The sequence below is a fragment of the Salvelinus sp. IW2-2015 genome, linkage group LG2 (genome assembly GCF_002910315.2).
Source record: "Salvelinus sp. IW2-2015 linkage group LG2, ASM291031v2, whole genome shotgun sequence".
In the NCBI taxonomy this organism is placed as follows: Eukaryota; Metazoa; Chordata; class Actinopteri; order Salmoniformes; family Salmonidae; genus Salvelinus; species Salvelinus sp. IW2-2015.
In genome coordinates, this window is record NC_036839.1 from 29,040,655 (window position 1) to 29,063,802 (window position 23,148).

The 23,148-nt window shown below is 42.6% G+C and overlaps 1 protein-coding gene across 1 annotated transcript; it reads right to left on the bottom strand.

Moving 5' to 3' along the window:
- Positions 1–8,959: 8,959 nt before the first annotated feature.
- LOC111977770 (interleukin-1 receptor type 2) lies at positions 8,960–15,639 on the bottom strand. The gene is made up of 10 exons (XM_024007382.2): positions 15,514–15,639; positions 13,730–13,817; positions 11,397–11,664; positions 10,989–11,160; positions 10,676–10,853; positions 10,373–10,465; positions 10,106–10,171; positions 9,865–10,000; positions 9,634–9,779; positions 8,960–9,209 (listed from the first exon to the last, which is right to left on the bottom strand). Exons 1-10 carry the CDS (start codon positions 15,529–15,531, stop codon positions 9,049–9,051), a joined length of 1,326 nt encoding a protein of 441 aa, XP_023863150.1. The 5' UTR covers positions 15,532–15,639; the 3' UTR covers positions 8,960–9,048.
- Positions 15,640–23,148: the final 7,509 nt, after the last annotated feature.

Genomic DNA, 23,148 nt, shown 5'->3' on the forward strand with positions numbered 1-23,148 from the left:
TGACTCGACCTCAGCAGGAGGTCCTGGGATGAAGCTCAACCAATGATAACACAGTAGCTGCATCACATGGACTACAAATTAATTTTGAACCATTAGAGGGCCTCTAGGCAGAGCTGCATGCTGGGGACTAGGTAAAAAGCTAGTGCAGTTGAGTGACCACAAGTGGCCCAACCGTGGAGTTGCTTCTTGGTAGCCAGGTGAGCCTTATGACATAGCTAATGGACCATTTTAAAATCCATAATGTTTTACTCTTAGTGCCTTGCAAAACTATTCAGACCCCTTGGATCACAAAGTGGGACAAAAATGTATTTAATTGTCATTTTTTTGTCAATCTATACAAAATACTCTATAATGTCAAAGTGGAATATTAAAAAAAAATAAAAAATCTACAAAATTCATAACTAAAATATAGTCATTGCATAACTATTCAGCCCCTTTGTTGAGCCAAGCCTAAATTAGTTCAGGAGTCAAATTTGGCTCAACAAATCACATAATAAATTACATGGACTCACTCTGTGTGAAATAATAGGGGTTGATATACAACATCTCTAAGGCCTCTCAGTCAAGTATTGAATTTCAAGCACAGATTCAACTGCAAAGACCAGGGAGCTTTTCGAAAGCCTCATAAAGAAGGGCAGTGATTGGTAGATGGGTAACAATAACAAATCAGACATTGAATATCTCTTTAAGCATGGTGAAGTTTAATAATTACAGTATGCTGTGGGTTACAGTGCCTTCAGAAAGTATTCACACCCCTTGACTTTTTCCACATTTTGTTGTGTTACATACAGCCTGRATTTAAAATGGATTAAACTGAGATTTAGGTCACTGGCCTACACACAATACCCCATAATGTCAAAGTGAATCATGTTTTTAGACATCTTTACAAATGTATAAAAAATGGAAAGCTGAAATATCTTGAGTCAATAACTATTCAACCTCTTTGTTATGGCAAGCCTAAATAAGTTCAGGAGTAAAGATTTGCCTAACAGGTCACATAATAATTTGCATGGACTCACTGTGGCAATAATAGTGTTTAAGATCCTTTTTGAATGACTACCTCATCTCTGTACCCCACAGTGGTGGAAAAAGTACCCCATTTTCATACTTGAGTAAAAGTAAAGATACCTTAAAAGAAAATTACTCAAGTAAAAGTAAAAGTCACCCAGTAAAATACTACTTGAGTAAAAGTCTAAAAGTATTTGGTTTATATGTACTTAAGTATCAAAAGTAAAAGTATAAATAATTTAAAATATCTTATATTAAGCAAACCGGACAACACCATTTTCTTGTTTTTTAAATGTACAGATAGCCAGGGTCACAGTTCAACACTCAGACATAATTTACAAACGAAGCATTTGTGTTTATTGAGCGTGCCAGATCAGAGGCAGTAGGGATGACCAGGGATGTTCTCTTGATAAGTGCGTGAATTAGACCATTTTCCTGTTCTGCTAAGCATTCAAAATGTAATGAGTACTTTGGGTGTCAGGGAAAATGTAAGGAGTAAAAAGTACATTATTTTCATTAGAAATGTAGTGGAGTAAAAGAAAAAGTAATCAAAAATATAAATAGTTAAGTAAAGTACAGATACCCAAAAAAACTAGTTAAGCAGAGTACTTTACATCACTGGTACCCCACACATACAATCATCTGTAAGGACCCTCAGTCGAGCAGTGAACTTCAAACACAGTGTCACGTTCCTGACCTGTTTTCCTTTGTTTTGTATTTATTTTAGTTGGTCAGGGCGTGAGTTGGGTGGGTTGTCTATGGTTGATTTTCTATGTTGGGATTTTGTGTTCGGCCTGGTATGATTCTCAATCAGAGACAGCTGTCAATCGTTGTCCCTGATTGAGAATCATACTTAGGCAGCCAGGGTTTCACTTGTGTTTTGTGGGTGTTTGTTCCTGTGGAGGTTTTGTTGCCACACAGGACGGTTTCGGTTTTGTCACGTTGGTTGTTTTTTGTATTTTGAAGTGTTTTTGTTGACTTTCATTAAAAGAATGAACACTAACCACTCTGCGTTTTGGTCCACACCTTCTGTCAGCGAGGACAGCCGTAACACACAGATTCAACCACAAAGACCAGGGAGGTTTTCCAGTGCCTAGCAAAGAAGGGAACCTATTGTTAGACATTAAAGTAGACATTGAATATCCTTTTGAACATGGTGAAGTTATTAATTTCACTTTGGATGGTGTACCAATATACCCAATCACTACAATACACCCAGTCCTTCCTAACTCAGTTGCTGTAGAGGAAGGAAACCACAGGGATTTCACCATGAATTACAGAGTTTAATGGCTGTGATAGAAAACTGAGAATGGATCAACAACATTGTAGTTACTCCACAATACTAACCTAAATGACAGAGTGAAAAGAAGGAAGCCTGTACAGAATAAAAATACCACTCTTCATATTTTCAAGCATGGTGGTAGTTTCATCATGTTATGGGTATGCTTGTCATCGACAAGGACTAGGGAGTTCTTTTAGGATAAAAATAAAAGGAATAGGCCTCCCAAGTGGCGCAACGGTCTAAAGGCGTCACTACAGACTCACGTTCGATCCCAGGCTGTGTCACAGCCGGCCGTGACTGGGAGACCCATGAGGCGGCGCACAATTGGCTCAGCATGTCTGGGTTAGGGGAGGGTTTGGCCGGCTGGGATTTCCTTGTCCCATCGCACTCTAGCGACTCCTTGTGGTGGGCCGGGCGTCTGCAAGCTGACTTCAGTCGCCAGCTGGATGGTGTTTCCTCCGACACATTGGTGCAACTGGCTTTCGGGTTAAGCAAGCAATGTGTCAAGAAGCAGTGCGGCTTGGCAGGGTTGTGTTTCAGAGGATGCATGGCTCTCCACTTTCGCATCTCCMGAGTCCGTAGGGGAGTTGCAGCGATGAGACAAGACTGTAACTACCAATTGGATATCATTAAATTAGGGAGGAAAAGGAGGTAAAAGTGAAAAGAAAAAAAAAGGAATAGAGCTAAGCACAGGCAAAATCCTAGAGGAAAACCTGGCTCAGTCTGCTTTCCAACTGGAAGATGATTGCAAATCTCAGCAGGACAATAACCTAAAACAAACAAAAGGCCAAATATACAGTGGAGTTGCTTACCAAGACGACATTGAATGTTCATGAGTGGCCTAGTTACAGTTTTGACTTAAATCTTCTTGAAAAGCTATTGCAAGACTTGAAAATGGCTGTCTAGCAATGATCAACAACCAACTTAACAGAGCTTGAAGAATTTAAAAATGAATACTGTGAAAATATTGTACAATCCAGGTGTGCAAAGCTTTTAGAGACTTACCCAGAAAGACTGACAGCTGTAATCGCTGCCAAAGGTGATTCTAACATGTATTGATCAGATGCCTGATCCGAAAATGTGGTCGGAGGCTCCTTAGGGAGGGTGTGACTCAATTGTGGAGCCTCTAGAGGCATGCAGAGACCAATTCTCCATACAGCATCACCGTGCGCCTCCAAAATCGTGAAACAATGCGGAGGGCTCGGTATATCATTTCTCATTTCTCTGACTATCCACATTGACAACTGTCTCCGTGAGCGTTGGAGGGAAAGGGGAGGTAGGGTTGCATGTCCCATAACATCTGCTTCAGTGCCTTGCTCTCTTTATCAGACTGCATCACATCTCCAGGCATGTTCTAACCCTGAACCCATGCAGCTCGGCCGGACCCGTCTATCTCCAGAGGAGAGGCAGCGGCGTTTCAGTACTAGGAGCGGTCTATTGTGGCCAGGTTGGTCACCTGGTCTCCACTTGTTCCCTGTGTCCAGCAAAAGAGGGGGCTCAGCAGTAGTGGGGGATATACTGTTGAGCCAAATCTCCTGCCCATCATCTCCCAGACCCCTGCTTGAGGCCAACCTTGTGTGGCAGAGCCAGGATTTTCCTCTGCCTGCGCTCATCGATTCAGGCGCTGACGAGAGCTTTCTGGACCGAGGGGTTGTTAAGCAGTTGGTTTTGGACACAGTTTCACTCGCTTCACCTCTGGATGCCAACGCTCTCAATGGAAAGCTACTCTTCCGGGTTTTGGAGAGAACTGTTGCTGTTATCCTGCGTCTCTTTGGAAAGATCAGTTTCCACATAATCAACAGTCCTTACTCCCCTGGTTCTGGGTCATCCATGGTTAAAACTACACAACCCACAGATTGACTGATCCACTGGGAGGGTAACTACTTGGAGTACATTTTGTCATTCCAATTGTCTACATTCTGCCCTTCCACCTGCCTTGTCTGCACCCCAGTCCATTCCTCAACCTCCAGACCTGTCTTCTGTTCCTCCTGAGTATCACGGTCTAGCTCCTGTATTCAGTAAGCACCACACCCCATCTCTGCTGCCTCATCGGCCGTACGACTGTGCTATTGAGCTTCAGCCTGGAGCTCCTCTTCCTAGTAGCAGGTTGTTTAACCTCTCTCGCCCCGAGCAACAGGCCATGGAAGAATACATCCAGGACTCCCTGGCTGTCCGACATGTCAGGCCTTCCTCTCCAGTGGGAGCTGGGTTTATCTTTGTTAACAAAAAAGATGGGTCACTGAGGCCATGCATAGACTTCCGTGGGTTGAATAGTATCACTGTCAGGAACAAGTATCCCTTGCCTCTCATCAGTGCTGCTTTTGCCCCCCTCCATGGGGCCACAGTGTTTACTAAACTGGACCTCCGGAATGCTTACCACCTTGTCTGCATTAGAGAAGGGGACGAGTGGATAACGGCGTTCAACACATCACTTGGACATTGAGTATTTGGTCATGCCTTTTGGTCTCACTACCGCCCCTGCTGTTTTTCAGAGCCTGGTTAATGATGTCCTGAGGGATGTCATTGGGCGATTTTGTTTTTGTCTATGTGGATGACATTCTTATTTTTTCGAAGGGCCTTGAGGCTCACAAGCAACACGTCCACCAAGTTCTCCAAAGGCTGTTGAAGAATAAGCTGTTTGTTTGTTAAGGCGGAGAAATGTGAGTTTCATGTTTCCTGTGTCCTTCTTGGGTTACATTATTGCTCAAGGACAGCTACGAACGGACCCTGCCAAGGTTAGGGCAGTCACAGAGTGGCCTGTACCCGCTAATCTGAAGCAGTTACAGCGTTTCCTGGGGTTTGCCAATTTTTATAGACAGTTCATCCGTGACTACAGTCGTTTGGCAGCTCCTTTTACCTCCACTTCCACTCCATTCCACTGGTCCCCTGAAGCAGAGGCAGCGTTCCAGGAACTCAAGCACCGCTTCACTTCTGCTCCAATCCTTACCCAGCCAGACCCAGAACTCCAGTTCGTCCTTGAGGTGGACGCTTCCGACAACGGAGTAGGTGTAGTCCTGTCTCAATGTTCTCCCTTGGATCAGAAGCTCCATCCTTGTGCCTTCTTGTCCCACAAGCTCTCCCCTGCAGAGAGAAATTTTGGCATAGGTAACCGGGAACTTCTGGCTGTTAAGTTGGCTCTTGAGGAGTGGCATCACTGGTTAGAGGGTATGGTTCTTCCCTTCATTGTGTGGACGGATCACAAAAATCTAGCCTACATCCAGACCGCCAAACGCCTGAACTCTCCGCAGGCCAGGTGGACATTGTTTTTTGGAAGATTCAACTTCACACTCACTTATCACCCCGAATCTAAGAATACCAACCCTGACGCCCTCTCCCATCAGTTCACCGCTGACAACACAGGTTCCGAGCCAGAAACCATTATGCCTTCCTCCTGCATCGTTGCTGCTGTCTTCTGGGAGGTTGAGTCCCGTGTTCGTCAGGCTCAGCTGAACCAGCCTGATCCTAGAAAGGGTCCTTGTAAGGCAGTGTTTGTGCCAGATTCAGTTCGTTCTGATGTTCTTCAATGGGCCCATTCTACTCACCTCACCTGTCACCCTGGCATGAACCGGACTGTCGCCTTTCTGCGTCAGGGATTTTGGTGGCCCACCTTGGATAAAGATGCTTGGGAATTAATCTCAGCCTGCTCGGTCTGTGCCCAGAACAAAACCTCCACCAAACCTACATCTGGTCTGCTTTGCCCTCTTCCCATACCCAGTCGCCCCGGTCACATATAGCTCTGGACTTTGTCAATGGCCTTCCCCCATCGAATGGTAACTATTGTTGACCGATTTTCCAAAGCTGCTCACTTCATTCCCCTCTCCAAGCTTCCTCCTGGAGTGCTCAGCTACCCTAGCTGGAATATGCCCACAACACCCTCATCAGGTATATCACCCTTTGAGTGTGCTCTGGGTTACCAACCTCCCTTGTTCCCTGCCCAAGAGGTTGATGTAGCGGTGCCCTCAGTCCAGGACCACATGCGCCGTTGTCATTGCACCTGGAGGAGGGCCCGGGCTACTCTTCTTCGTTCCTCCGCCAGAAACCAATCCCAAGCTAACTGTCGTCGTGCTTCAGCCCCAGTCTACACTCCAGGCCAAAGGGTATGGCTTTCATCTAAGGACTTGCCCTTGAAAGTCGTTTCCAAAAAACTAGCTCCCCGTTTCATTGGCCCCATTGAGATTGTTCGTGTCATAAACCCCTCTGCGGTGCATCTGAAACTCCCAGACTCTCTCAAAATTTACCCCACCTTCCATGTGTCCTTAATTAAACCAGTCTGCTCCAGTCCCCTGTCCTCCTGCAGCTGCTCCTCCACCCTCTCGGCTCATCGACAACCATCCTGCCTACACCGTCCAGCGGCTTTTGGATGTGCGCCGTTGTGATTCCGGTTGCCAGTGTCTGGTGGACTGGGAGGGATATGGGCCTGAGGAGCGCAGCCGGGTGCCCCATCGTCACATTCTGGATCCCTCGTACAGGATTTTCATACCTCACACCCAGACAAGCCGGGTCGTGCGCCAGGTGGTTCCCGTGGGGGGGGGGGGGTACTGTCACATCCGCTCCAGCTACGCCCTCTGGTGTTCATCCGGTGTCTTCTTAACCTGCAGTTACTCCCCCAGTACACACTTCTCTGTCTCTCTGTGTGTGGAGACGGGTGTGCTGGAGTCAGAGCAAATCCCTTCCAGCTGCAACTCGTTCCATAATCAAGACCTCTACAAATACTCAGTCCTGCCACTTCCACTCTGCCAGATCGTAATCTCTGCTCAGTCAGTTATTATTCTAGCCATTTATGATTACTCAAGATCCTGTCACTCTGCTGTGCCTGTTTCCCTGCCTGACACCGTTTATCCTCTCATTGCAGTACCGCTCTGTCTCTGGGTCTTGTCTCCTGTTCCACATCTCACCACCCAACTACCTTGCTCTGGATTTTACTCACCACCTCTACCTTGGATTCCCCCCAGGACCTGTTCACCCTGTTCTACTCAGCCAACTCCACCTCAGTCTCCACATCTGGTTTTTCTGCAACACATCCGAGCTTCCCCGGATCTGCACTCCATATCTCTCTGTGTAACAATAAATGTCATCCCTGTTTCCTCATCTGAGTCTGCTCTTGGGTTCCCCGGTGTCGCTCCGGTTAACACACACACACTGTGGTAAGTACATGGGCGGGGGGAAATGCAACCACCAATTTTCCCTCATTCTCTTCCCTCATTTTGGTTTGATTTTTACATAGCATTGCTGTCCTCAAAGGAAATAGTCCAACCTAAATGTTATAAAACCAACACAAACAATTTCAACCAGCCACAGATAAGATACTACACAAATACATTGAAAACACTATACATGGACACACTATGTAACACCACCAGAAAAGAGAGTGACATATTGACTGATCTGTGCCACGGTATCCCTCCCTATCCGCCTGATACAGAGCGGAAAAGTTTGCATACCTGAAGTTTAGTTCTGGTTCCACGCCTTATCCGAACAGCTTGAAGTTCATGTCACATTCCTTTTCTATTAAACAGGTTTCTCCGTGTACTTTGTCTAGTAAACGACTGTAAAAACACCATCTTCAATTTTAACCTAAAGGCTATATTGAAGAATATACATTTAAAAAGCATCAGACATGCCCAAAAACATTGTTTTCCCAAAACAGAAGTTCTTCTGTAGTCTGGGGGTGTTTCTGGGCGAATGTGTTACAATTTCCTCTGGATCTTAGGAAACCTTTCTGCTCAAAAGCAAAGAATGCAGTGTTGTGCAACACGGCAGGGAGGGACTTGGAATCTGGCATGATTCCACCAAGAAGGGGAGACACACGCCTATCGGTGTGTTATTTGTTATATTGCTATTATAAAACTATAGGCACATAGAAAAGTACAGAGGGAGGGAGAAAGAACAATAGACAGAAAGCAGGGTAAATCTCATTCCATTCCTTCTTGCTGTAGAAAATTACCTCCAACTGTTAACCACAGCATGACTCAGGTCAGAATCTTTTGTGATTGACTTCACACAGAGAATGTATTGAGTGTGAGTCTCATCACCTTGTAATGTATCACCATCTAGTGGTATCTTAGCAAAGGTATATAATAAACTGGGTGGTTCGAGCCCTGAATGCTGATTGGCTGACAGCCATGGTATATCAGACCGTATACCACGGGTATGACAAAACAGGTATTTTTACTGCTGTAATTACGTTGGTAACCAGTTTATAATAGCAATAAGGCACCTCTGGGGTTTGTGATATATGGCCAATATACCACGGCTAAGGGCTGTGCCCAGGCACTCCGCGTTGCGTTGTGCTAAATAACAGCCCTTAGCTGTGGTATATTGGTCATATACCGCACCCCCTCGGGCCTTATTGCTTAACCATAACATGGTTGAAGGGGTCTCATTTCATTCCACCAAAAATAATGATACAAATATAATTATTGCCATATGTAGGCCTACATGCTAAAATATAATTTTGTGATACTTCTTACTACCTTGGAATCCCTGTGTGACTATTGCTGGTTCACGGGTCACTGATGAACAGGAGTGAATGCTCTTATAGCCTACCAGAACCTTCTGTCGTTGTCACCTCAGCTCCTTATTCTTTATCAGAAATGGATCATGTTCATATAAAAATATTTTATTTTTGATATTCATTAAAAAATATGTTTTAATAACAATAATACATTGTATACATTCTGTTTAAAGTAAGTCAACTTTTGTTTACACTGTGTAACAAATCAACAGAAAAATAGCCAGCGAGATCACTTGGGAGGTGTTTATGTGGAGCTAAAAGTGGAGCTAAAGGTGCTGTTCTGTCGAGCCAGGAAGTAGTCAGCCTTTCCTCTGGGTTTTAGGAGGAGGTAAAGGAAGACGGAGACCACAGTCAGGAAACAAACAGACCCTGCTACACCCATCATCAGCCATGTGGACCTGGGGTCTGAGAAAGGGAGAGAGCGAGTGAAACACACACACATTTCATGGCTTGCTTTGAGTTTCAATCACATAATCAATGGTACATTTAAGAAATAAGGTCTGAGGAGGTGTGGTATATGGCCAATATACCATGGCTAAGGGTTGCTCTTATGCACGACGAAACGCGGAGTGCATGGATACAGCCATTAGCCGTGCGTGGCGTATTGTCCATATACCACAAACTCCTGAGGTGCCTTATTGCTATATAAACTGGTTACCAACGTAATTAGAGCAGTAAACAAGTAATTTTGCGTCATACCTGTGGTATATTGTCTGATATACCACATGCTTTCAGTCAATCAACATCCAGGACCCAAATTGCCTGGTTTAAAATGATCAATATGTACAGGTTTAATGCATGTATCATATGTTAGTTGAGATGGGCCTACCTTCGACTCTGAACTGTGCAATGACCTCCTGTCTTCCTCCCTGGTTTTGAGTGACACACTTCAGCTCTGCCCTTGTATCCTCCTCACACAGCTTAATGATGTACAGATTCACCTCAACATAACAACCCCCAGCCACTGTGGTTACCCTGGTAACAAAGCAATAATCTTCATTGAGCTTGCTTGCACATTATATTTGTACACAATTAAAGAGACACATGCAATATGTATTACCTCCTCTGACTCAACAGAGCCCGCCCACCAAGGTTGGACGAATCCAATGAATGGCCGTCCACCAACCATGTGACCATTGTGGCGTCCGCTGATTGGCTCCCTGTGAAAACCTGGCAGGATATCTCCAAAACAGAGCCTGGGTGTGGTTAGATAGAGGTGGTACAGTTAGAATACTGAGGTAAGCCAAAATCAAAACATAGGTTTTCAAGGTAAACAGAGTATGCATATGTGTTTCACCAACCCAATGGACTTTCAAAGATTGTTCCATTGGCAGGGGACACAATCTTAGGGGACACAACTGCTGGGGCTAAAAAAGGAAAGAAACAGGCGTTAGACAAAGCCAGGACCAAGACTACTACACTAGCCTAAGCATAAGTATACGATCAACAACAAAAGGTGACACACACCAAAAAGCAATTTATGCTTTTGAAGGGGTGAATTGGTCAAAAATAGAAAGTCCTGTTATTGACATTTGTTTTCTGAGCCGCATAACGATAGATCCACTCACATTCCACAGTGCTGAGACCAGGATTAGGGGTTGGTGTTGTGGCTGGGTCAAAGATGGGCCTGGTGGTCTGAGTGTAGGGAACTGGGTCAGGTACTGGAGAGAGAGGTCCACAGAACACACCACCATTACAAAACATAGTAGACCAATACAGCCGCACATAAGTCAGGAGCATAGCAACTGTCAAAATGGTGGGTTAAAAATATTGAGCAAATGATGGGACAACTATGGAGAGGTATTCACAGGGTTCAGTCAGTGGGTTCTCAGATAAAGCCATAAAGCTGTTGTCGTGCTATGGTATTCCACCTTTTACATTGAGGTTAATGGTCCTGCTGACTGTGTACTGGAGGTTGTTGACGTGGACTCTAAGCTGACAGGTGTAGAGGCCCTGGTCTGCTGGCCTCACGTCTGAGATGAGGATCACGTCTTGTCTCTGTCTTTGGTAGCGCCCACTGCCAAGAGGAAGCACTGTCGGGCTGGAGTCCTGTGTGAATGGAAACAGTTGAGTAAAGAAAACTCCAGACATGCTTTAGCTAGATGGTTCATAGCTAGATGCACAAACTACAAAACAAACCATAAAGGAAGACTGCAATAAAGGTAGCCTATTGTTGGCACACACCTTATACCACTCTATTTCATCAGTCCTGTTGAAGTCCTTTAAATGAGGACATCTGATTAACACATTTCGTCCCACGGCTGTAGAGATGGGATAAGACAACTTCTCAATATCAGTTTGCTTGGTCTCATAAACTTGTAGAGTGATGCTTCCAATTACACATAATGTCTCATTTCTGAAAATGACAGAAGAAAAAGCAATACATATTAAGCACTGATACCACAGGATATAACCTGTGCTTAGGATATGTTAGATATTCCATGACATTGTCCATGTCAAAATGTAATAAAGTGTTCAACTGACAGACATCAATATACGACAGGTAGACATATTTACATACTGTATATACTACAGTAAAAGTAAGTAACTAAAGGGAAAGCCTTATGCAAATGGCTGTGACTATTTATCTACCTGTAGATGCAGGGGTACTCTCCGGAGTCAGAAGTTCGAGCTGGGAGGAGCCACAGCTGTCGCTCACGCTGCAGGACTCGCCCCTCTTTCCCCTCATCAGGGTCAATGCCCCCCGTCCCATTTCCCTTGGCGATGACATAGGTGTAACCCGCCTTAGCCTGGGAGAATCGTTTGTAGAGGACCCTGTCGAACACAAGGCAGCTTAGGACCACCGCTTCACCCTGGACACGGAACACCTCCGGCTCTGGAGACACCCTGAAACAGCCATCTGGGGAAACACATCACTTACAATCAATAAATGTATACATACAGTGCCTTCGGAAAGTATTCAGACCCCTTGACTTTTTCCAGTTTCTTGGCAATTTCTCGCATGGAATAGCCTTCATTTCTCAGAACAAGAAAAGACTGACAAGATTCAGAAGAAAGTCCTTTGTTTCTGGACATTTTGAGCCTGTAATCGGACCCACAAATGCTGATGCTACACATACTCAACTAGTCTAAAGAAGGCCCGTTTTAATTGCTTCTTTAATCAAGACAACAGTTTTCAGCTGTGCTAACATAATTGCAAGGGTTTTCTAATGATCAATTAGCCTTTTAAAATGAAAAACTTGGATTAGCTATCAAAACGTGCTATTGGAACACAGGAGTGATGGTTGCTGATAATGGGCAACGGTATGCCTATATAGATATTCCATTAAAAAATCTGCCGTGTCCAGCTACAATAGTCATTTACAACATTAACAATGTCTACACTGTATTTCTGATCAATTCGATGTTATTTAAAAAAAGAAAGTGCTTTCCTTTCAAAGACAAGGACATTTCTAAGTGACCCCAAACTTTTGAACGGTAGTATTTAAAAAAACAAAAAACAGAAATACCTTATTTACATAAGTATTCAGACCCTTTTCTATGAGACTCGAAACTGAGCTCATGTGCATTTTGTTTCCATTGATCATCCTTGAGCTGTTTCTACAACTTCATTGGAGTTCATCTGTGGTAAATTCAATTGAATGGACATTATYTGGAAAGGCACACACTTGTCTATATAAGGTCCCACAGATGACAGTGCATATCAGAGTAAAAACCAAGCTATGAGGTCGAAGGAATTGTCCGTAGAGCTCCAAGACAGGATTGTGTCGAGGCACAGATCTGGGGAAGGGTACCAAAACATGTCTGCAGCATTGAAGGTCACCAAGAACACAGTGGCCTCCATCATTCTTAAATGGAAGAAGCTTGGAACCACCAAGACTCTTCCTAGAGCTGGCCTCCCGGCCAAACTGAGCAATTAGGGGAGAAGGGCCTTGGTCAGGGAGTTGACCAAGAAACCGATGGTCACTCTGACAAAGCTCTAGAGTTCCTCTGTGGAGATGAGAGAAACTTCCASGAGGACAACCATCTCTGCAGCACTCCACCAATCAGGCCTTTATGGTAGAGTGGCCAGACGGAAGCCACTCCTCAGTAAAAGGCACATGACAGCCTGCTTGGAGTTTTCCAAAAGGCACCTAAAGACTCTCAGACCATGAGAAACAAGATTCTCTGGTCTGATGAAACCAAGATTTTGGCCTGAATGCCAAGCGTCACATCTGGAGGTAACCTGGCATCATCCCTACGGTGCAGCATGGTAGTGGCAGCATCATGCATTTGGGATTTTTTCAGGAGCAGGGACTGGAAGACTAGTCAGGATCGAGACAAAGATCAACTGAGCAAAGTACAGAGARATCCTTGATGAAAACCTGAACGCTCAGGACCTCAGACTGGGGGCGAAGGACCCTAAGCACACAACCAAGACAACGCAGGAGAGGCTTCGGGACAAGTCTCTGAATGTCCTTGAGTGGCCCAGCCAGAGGCCGGACTGGAACCCGATCGAACATCTCTGGAGAGACTTGAAAATAACTGTGCAGCAACCCTCCCCATCCAACCTCACAGAGCTTGAGGGGATCTGCAGAGAATGGGACAAACTTCCCAAATACAGGTGTGCCAAGCTTGTAGCGTCATACCCAAGAAGACTCAAGACTGTAATCGCTGTCAAAATGTAAACGTAATATTTCCGTTTATTTTTTTATAAATTAGCAAACATTTCTAAAAACCTGTTTTTGATTTGTAATTATGGGTTAATGTGTGTAGGTTGATTACATTTTTTTTTCTCATACATTTTAGAATAAGGCTGTAACCTAACATAATGTGGAAAAGGTCAAGGGGTCTGAATACTTTCCGAAGGCACTGTACATTCTTAGGAAAAAGTCATAGACCAGTCACATTCATATATAGACGCAAATGTGTGAGAGAGAGGGAGAGAGAGCGAGAAAGAGAGACAGATACACACACACACTTACCTATCATAGGTAGCGGAGGTAGTCGTAGTCCACAGGCAGAGCGAGCGATGAACAATGCCGAGAGCAGATGGAGGATAACCATGGCATACTGGAGGAATAATAACATATGTGTAGACCTTGCATCCAGAGTGTTGTTATAATCACATGCTAAATTTGTAATGTTGGAGTGTGTCTGAGATCAGGAGAGACACTTTTCACTTCTCTTAAAAAAGTAATGTGACATAAAATCCTTTTTGACACACTCTCACAGACAGAAGTCGCTGACAAAGGGGTAGCTCTGATGAAAAACAGAACTCCGAGGGTAAAACCCGATATCTATCTATACTGCTGGAAGTTATAAAAAAAGTGTGTTGTCAAAGTTTCAGTTCAGTAAATGATATAACAGCAAATGTTCAGCAGGAATGTGATTTGATGTAATTCTGAAGTCAGCTGATCTAATAGAAGAGTACCTGCTCTCTGCTTCTCATGGAGAGACTAATAATATCAGTAATATACATTTATTCTAGAGCTGCACCCAGGTAGACATGGTCTAATATAAATACACAGTGTACAAAACATTACGAACACCTTCATATTCAGTTTGCCTTTAGAACAGTCTCAATTCGTAGGGGGCATGGACTCTACAAGATGTCGAAAGCATTCCGCAGGGATGCTGGCCCATGTTGACTCCAATGCTTCCCACAGTTGTGTCAATATGGCTGGATGTCCTTTGGGTGGTGGACGATTTTTGATACACACAGGAAACTGTTGAGCGTGAAAAACCCAGCAATGTTGCAGTTCTTGACACACTCAAACCGGTCCGCCTGGTACCTACTACCATACCCTGTTCAAAGGCACTTACATCTTTCATCTTGCCCATTCACCCTCTGAATGCCGCACATTAACAATACGTCTCCAGGCTTAAAAATCATTATTTAACCTGTCTCCTCCCCCTCCTCTACACTGATTGAAGTGGATTTAAGAAGTGACATCAATAAAGGATCATAGCTTTCACCTGGATTCACCTGGTCAGTATATTTAATGTTTGTACATTCAGTGTATATTGTAATGTAAAAATATTGAATATAGTGAAACAAGTCTTAACAGCAAATATCTGACTACACTAATAAAAACAACAGCAGAACAAACTAAAAGTTGAAATCAATATAGTATTGATGTATAGCATTGACAAAAGACAATTAAATATCTATCTACCTACTATTCCCTATTCTAAAATTCCTCAGGTGTTCTTTATTCTAAAGTTCCTAAAGTGTTCTTTATTCTAAAGTTCCTAAAGTGTTCTTTATTCTAAAGTTCCTAAAGTGTTCTTTATTCTTTAAAGTTCCAAAGTGTTTTTATTCTAAAGTTCCTGAATTGTTCTTTATTCAAAAGTGTTTCTTATTCTAAAGTTCCTGAAGTGTTCTTTGTTCTAAGTGTTCTTTATTCTAAGTTCCTAAAGTGTTCTTTATTCTAAAGTTCCTAAAGTGGTTCTTTATTCTAAAGTGTTCTTTATCTTAAGTTCCCTGAAGTGTTTCTTTATTCTAAAGTTCTAAAGTGTTCTAATTCTAAAGTTCCTAAAGTGTTCTTTATTCTAAAGTGTTCTTTTATTCTAAAGTTCCTAAAGTGTTCTTTATTCTAAAGTTCCTAAAGTGTTTTTATTTCTAAAGTTCCTGAAGTGTTCTTTATTCTAAAGTTCCTAAAGTGTTCTTTATTCTAAAGTTCCTAAAGTGTTCCTTATTCTAAAGCACTAACCCCAGCTTGCTCTATGTACACAGTTTCCACTACTGAATAGAATCAGTACTCACGTTTGCCCAGGTGACCATGATGGTGCCAGTGATGAGGTAGTGACAGTGGCTCTGTTCCAGTAAATCCACACCACCAGAGTGAAGAAGACACAGTGGACCTCTGAGTGTGACATGTTCCTTCTTATATACAGTATATGTGACTGTCAGTCAGACTAGCCGCTTCCGGAAAATTCTAAAGATTTCCCTCCCAGCGTAGAAATTTCTGACGTTTCCCAATAAAATGGACAGCTCAGCTCATGATGAAGACATCTCACCACTTCCAAAACAAAAAACCCACACACACACTAACACACATGAGTACAAACATACACAAAGACAATAAGGTATGTTTGGCTTGTACTGTACAAATGTACTCGTATATATTTTCCAACTTAACCCAATATTGGTTGACCTCAGTTTGATTAACTGCTTTGTAGTAGTAGACAGACATCGGGTATAACTGTTTACATCTGTTATTTTCCTCTTCCCTTAGACATCTGCTGTTTAAACATGTTTGCTTTATGAGAACACAGGCATGTTATACTGTCACACTGAGGAAATAAACAGCAGTTTAAGCAATCCAGTTCACTAACAAAGTGCAAAGATTAAAACAGAAGGGATGAAAAGCAGTTGTGTCTGTCTGTGTAGATTGCTGCAATTGTAACTGAACTCCCATAGCTGTGGGGTGTGTGTGTCTGTGTAGATGAACTCCCATAGCTGTGGGGTGTGTGTGTCTGTGTGCATGAGTATGTGTGCAGCCACGTACACGTCCACCATGTGACTAAACTGTTAGTTTTCTTGGTGTTGGGTGTCATATGCCCATCAAATTCCCCAGGATACTTACCAGGTGAGTGACAACACGTATAGTTAGGCGTCTGACTCACTGCATGTCTCAATTCTGTAGTAATAAGCATGCTATTAACCAAGATTAGTCTCATATTAGTCACCATGTTGGAAGATAGTATCTGTCCCCACTGTGCTGATACTAAGTGCCAACTAACTCAGTGTATTGTAGTCACGCACAATCATCTGCTCCAACAAATATTTGTTAACAATGGGGAGTGATGCATCATCTCTAGGACGGCAGTAGGGTTCAGTGACTTGTAGCGGCCATTGACTAAGCGTCATTGCATGTTTTGGGAACTCTCCAACTAGATTGGTTTTGATACGACTCGGCTAACATTAACACTGAATCCTATTGAAGAGCAGGGGCTGATATCCCAGAAACCGTGATGTCATAGATCAACTCTATTTATTCCTATTCATGAGGTCACCGGGTGCAGTTGGAGAAAATAGAGAGGGAATTATATATGAAAGAAAGAGGATGACGATGCGTCTCCAGACGTAATGGTTTTTCTGAAACAGACAACTTTAACATAAGTTAAAGTTAAGTAACATTTTCTGTTCAGAAACATGACATTATSGTGACTTCTCCTTTCCATCTGAGCTTTCACACCCACACACCAATCCAGATTCATGTCTACCACCTACACACTCGCCTCAAACAAACCTTAAGAGATACACAGTTACACAATACTTATAACATAGATATTGTATATTAAAGAACAGCTACAGACCTTCATGACACTGGCTCTACCATCCCTAGTACCAAATCTTTAAGTGCAGGTCTGGTATATTCCACCCACTTCCTTGCAGAAGTTGAGTTATGGACAGTTTAGTAAACACATAGAATTTCTTTAGATGAACAAGGCCATCATAATATAAATTCCAGGCCATTGATTTGTGTGGACATACACTATTTAAACAAAAGTATTTGGACACCCCACGTCCGTTGCTGACAGGTGTATAAAATCGAGCACACAGCCATGCAATCTCTATAGACAAACAGTTGACCGAGCTGCTTCATGAAATGGGTTTCCATGGCAGAGCAGCCGCACACAAGCCTAAGATCACCATGCGCAATGCCAAGTGTTGGCTGGAGTGGTGTAAAGCTCGCCGCCATGGAACTCTGGAGCAGTGGAAATGTGTTCTCTGGAGGGATGAATCACGCTTCAAATCAAATCACATTTTATTGGTCACATACACGTGTTTAGTAGATGTTATTGCAGGTGTAGTGAAATGCACCATCTGGCAGTCCGACGGACGAATCTGAGTTTGGCGGATGCCAGGAGAACGCTACCTGCCCCAATGCATAGTGCTAACTGTAAAGTTTGGTGGACGAGGAATAATGGTCTGGGGATGTTTTTCATGGTTCGAGCTAGGCCCCTTAGTTCCAGTGAAGGGAAATCTTAACGCTACAGCATACAATGACATTCTAGACGATTATGTGCTTCCAACTTTGCGGCAGCAGTTTGGGGAAAGCCCTTTCCTGTTTCAGCATGACAATGCCCCCATGCAAAGTGGGGTCCATACAGAAATGGTTTGTTGAGATCGGTGTGGAAGAACTTGACTGGCCTGCACAGAGCCCTGACCTCAACCTCATCAAACACCTTTGGGATGAATTGGAACGCAGACTGCGAGCCGGCCCAATCGCCCTACATCAGTGCCTGACCTTACTAATGCTCTTGTGGCTGAATGTAMGCAAGTCCCCGTAGCAATGTTCCAACATCTAGTGTAAAGCCTTCCCAGAAGAGTGGAGGCTATTATAGCTGCAAAGGGGTGACCAACAGGCAAACCTGGGAAAATGATGTAGAGAATTATACTCCAGAAAGTCTTTAAATTACTTTAGTTTATTCAAAGAAAAAAAACCTTCAGGAAAATACAGGACTTCCTGTCATACATAGAGAGGACATAAATTAGAGTAGCATGGCAGAAACACTGGAGAAAAACACCCAAGCCTGACTGACATCCAAGCCTGCAGGAAACGGACTGTACATCACTACAATGTCCCCACAACGCTGGATTAATGTTATGGGAACATCTGGAAAATTAAATATTGCATGTGTATTCTTTATTGTGTTGTGAGTTGGTTATTTGAGAGAAGAAAAAAAAATGGCATCATTTAGGATTTATTGACTAAAATAACGTTCAATACAAAACAAGCAAAAAAAGAAAAGAAATTCAGAATCAAACATAAATATTATGATGCACATTAGTGTAACAAAACATTGCCTCTGTAAACATTTCAATTTTCTCGACCTAACGTAAGCATTATAATATTCAACCACTGCAGAGTACATAAACTTACAGAAACCATTATTAAGCTTCTTAACCAAGTTAAAATTTAAGAATACAAAATGCTTCAAGTGAGATCAACGAAGTGGTTTTGTATTTTTTTAAAAAAAAAATTATGTTGCCATCTTAGCACTTTTTTTAAAACGTGAAATCAGCAAGCGACTGCTTTTCAGATTGCAAAAATGTATTTTTTCCCCCATTAATAAGAATATCAATAATCATAATCTTAATAAAGTAACTTATGCCACTAATGAAGGCCTTGATGCAACCAGAAAGACATAGTGGGTCAGCATTGGGAGGGTATTAAACACACACATACAGCATTGGGGTTCGCTCTTCAAACTGGTTTCTTTTTCCATATTCAAGAATTTGGCTCGTGAAACAATTCTGTGACATGTAATTTGCAATGCCTTTCCCACAGCTCTACACACATCATAACATGACTGTTAGTACGAGAAAGACCCAACTCAGAGATCATTGACCCACTGTCGAACACATAGTCAGTGTACAGAGTCTGTCCCCTTGGGTGAAATAGCTTTGATCCATCACCACCATTAAAACACAGTTGTGTTCTGTGGGGAAACTAGGAAAATCCTCCTCAAGATAATAGCCTGTTGTTGATGTTGTTGTTGGTCACCATGGTCAACGAAGGTTAGATACACTGTTGTGGGAGAGCCGTAGCAGGGGATATTGCAGTTAATTGAATAGTCTTCTTCACATATCTGTACAGACTATAACCTTTAACAGTGAAAAAAAGGATTCAGCCCAAAGTGGGTTTCCGTCATGAACACCTTCAGACGAGAGCTGTAGAATCACAACGGTCAGGTCAATGGTGCTCTGGCTCCTGGTGACCAGACTGCTCTCCTCTGATTTGAAACAAGTTGTTTTGTATTGTATTGCCTTCCATTGATTGATAAGCTGACATTGCACACGATGGACAAACGTACCGCGCTCAAGACGACTTAGCTAAGCGTGGTCATGTTGTTTACAGTTACACTGAGGACTAAGCCCTGTTGGTGAATAAGGTTGATTAGGCTACTGTGAGCATACTGGCCCCACAGAAAACTACTATAACCTAGCAACGTCTCAACTCAGAGCTGCTCCCTCTCCAGCTCTGATGCACTTTAAAACATTGAGTTTGTGAAAGGAAAATCAACATCTTTAATAGAGGCGCCATCATTTAGTATTCACTTGTGTTACTTTGAAATTGAACATCRAAATCAATCACTTGTGACAAGGAACACAAATAGAAGTCTCATGCCTTTGACCACCACACAGTATACTTCTTTCTACATTCTTGACACTTAGTGCATTGCATTCATAAAAAGATATTAATGAAAAACAACAATAAAACACCACCGTTTTTTCCATCCACCGACTATGAGTCCATTGAGTTTTGCTGACCATGTGTAACCTTTCTGCTACAAAAACTTACATTGACACCCCTCCTCTCTCATCTATTGGCCCCTTTACTACCACACACAAACTGTATATGACCTGAACCTTCTCCTCCACTCTCTTTTATTATATCTGTCTATTCACATCAGGACCATGTCCTCCATCCTGGACTCTGATGGTCCAAGCCGGATCACATCGTCATGTTGGACTGAGGATTCCACTAACATGATCATTGAAACTATGAATGATATTAAATTAATATTTATTATACATAGATACTATTTAAATGTTTTACCCACCCACTCTCTGACTCCTAAAGCATTTGAATGTGTTGTGGGTTGGAATAAAAGCAAAGAAGACTGGAGGCTATGTGCATTGTGATTTTTAAAACCAAGGTCAAATAAATATTAACTCCAAATAGTTACTTTTTTTTAGGGAATCATAATAAAATAAAAAACACTATTTCAAAGTCCATCTGGTTCAAATCCTTTTCCATGAACTTGCCCATTAAAATACGGTAGCTGTCCTAACTATCAACACACTCCAGCTGAGTCCTCTCAGATAACAGATTTACGGTAAAATGCATAGGCCCTTCCCACACACTGTGTCATGACAGCACTGAGCCTAGAACCAATTGGCTCCCTTGCTCAGCTTCTTTATTCCCGCCTCCTCCCTGACTGACAGCTTCAACACCTGCCCCCCCCCCCTGCAGTCAGCAATCATTGGACCAAACAGAAAGACATTGACATACACTACCGTAGCATTAACACTGTATGCTCCGCCCCCTGCCCCTCCTTCGCTAAGGAAAGGAAGGGGTGGAGGGGAGGGGGGCTCCTGAAATACGAGCAGAAGATGCACAGTTAGTAGTAGACTTTAAGCCCATACCACAGTCAGGAACTAGGAACGACACACACACACACCAACAACACACACACACACACACACACACACCTTCAGGGCAACGGCCCCGCAAAGACGTGTGTCCACAATCTGTTGAGCACCAAAGTGGGGCAAATTGTTCACCCCCTTTCTTCACATTTTTTATTTGATTTATAATCAATTAACTTCATTTTTTACAATTCTCATATCTGGTATTCACGGCTGGGGCGACGTCATTGTTGGTGTTGTGTGTGTGTGTGTGTGTGTGTGTGTGTGTGTGTGTGTGTGTGTGTGTGTGTGTGTGTGTGTGTGTTGAAAAGGGCCAATAGATGAGAGAGGAGGGGTGTTGATGTACGTTTTTGTAGCAGAAAGGTTACACATGGTCAGCACAACTCAATGGACTCCTAGTCAGTGGATGGAACAAAACGGTGTTTTATTGTTCTTTTGATATTTCAGCTTTTTGTTTTTCATTTGTATCTTTCATGAATGAGGTGCACTAAGTGTCAAGAATGTAGAAAGAAGTATACTGTGTGGTGGTCAAAGGCATGAGACTTCTATTTGTGTTCCTTGTCACAAGTGATTGATTTGATGTTCAATTTCAAAGTACACAAGTGAATACTAAATGATGGCGCCTCTATTAAAGATGTTGATTTTCTTTCACAAACTCAATGTTTTAAAGTGCATCAGAGCTGGAGAGGGAGCAGCTCTGAGTTGAGACGTTGCTAGGTTATAGTAGTTTTCTGTGGGGCCAGTATGCTCACAGTAGCCTAATCAACCTTATTCACCAACAGGGCTTAGTCCTCAGTGTAACTGTAACAACATGACCACGCTTAGCTAAGTCGTCTTGAGCGCGGGTACGTTGTCCATCGTGTGCAATGTCAGCTTATCAATCAATGGAAGGAATACAATACAAAACAACTTGTTTCAAATCAGAGGAGAGCAAGTCTGGTCACCAGGAGCCAGAGCACCATTGACCTGACCGTTGTGATTCTACAGCTGGAAGGTGTTCATGACGGAAACCCACTTTGGGCTGAATCCTTTTTTTCACTGTTAAAGGTTATAGTCTGTACAGATATGTGAAGAAGACTATTCAATTAACTGCAATATCCCCTGCTACGGCTCTCCACAACAGTGTATCTAACCTTCGTTGACCATGGTGACCAACAACAACATCAACAACAGGCTATTATCTTGAGGAGGATTTTTAGTTTCCCCACAGAACACAACTGTGTTTTAATGGTGGTGATGGATCAAAGCTATTTCACCCAAGGGGACAGACTCTGTACACTGACTATGTGTTCGACAGTGGGTCAATGATCTCTGAGTTGGGTCTTTCTCGTACTAACAGTCATGTTATGATGTGTGTAGAGCTGTGGGAAAGGCATTGCAAATTACATGTCACAGAATTGTTTCACGAGCCAAATTCTTGAATATGGAAAAAGAAACCAGTTTGAAGAGCGAACCCCAATGCTGTATGTGTGTGTTTAATACCCTCCCAATGCTGACCCACTATGTCTTTCTGGTTGCATCAAGGCCTTCATTAGTGGCATAAGTTACTTTATTAGATTATGATTATTGATATTCTTATTAATGGGGGAAAAAATACATTTTTGCAATCTGAAAAGCAGTCGCTTGCTGATTTCACGTTTTAAAAAAAGTGCTAAGATGGCAACATAAAAAAAAATACAAAACCACTTCGTTGATCTTCTTGAAGCATTTTGTATTCTTAAATTTTAACTTGGTTAAGAAGCTTAATAATGGTTTCTGTAAGTTTATGTACTCTGCAGTGGTTGAATATTATAATGCTTACGTTAGGTCGAGAAAATTGAAATGTTTACAGAGGCAATGTTTTGTTACACTAATGTGCATCATAATATTTATTTTTGATTCTGAATTTCTTTTCTTTTTTTGCTTGTTTTGTATTGAACGTTATTTTAGTCAATAAATCCTAAATGATGCCATTTTTTTTTCTTCTCTCAAATAACCAACTCACAACACAATAAAGAATACACATGCAATATTTAATTTTCCAGATGTTCCATAACATTAATCCAGCGTTGTGGGACATTGTAGTGATGTACAGTCCGTTTCCTGCAGGCTTGGATGTCAGTCAGGCTTGGGTGTTTTTCTCCAGTGTTTCTGCCTGCTACTCTAATTTATGTCCTCTTATGTATGACAGGAAGTCCTGTATTTTCTGAAGGTTTTTTTTCTTTGAATAAACTAAAGTAATTTAAAGACTTTCTG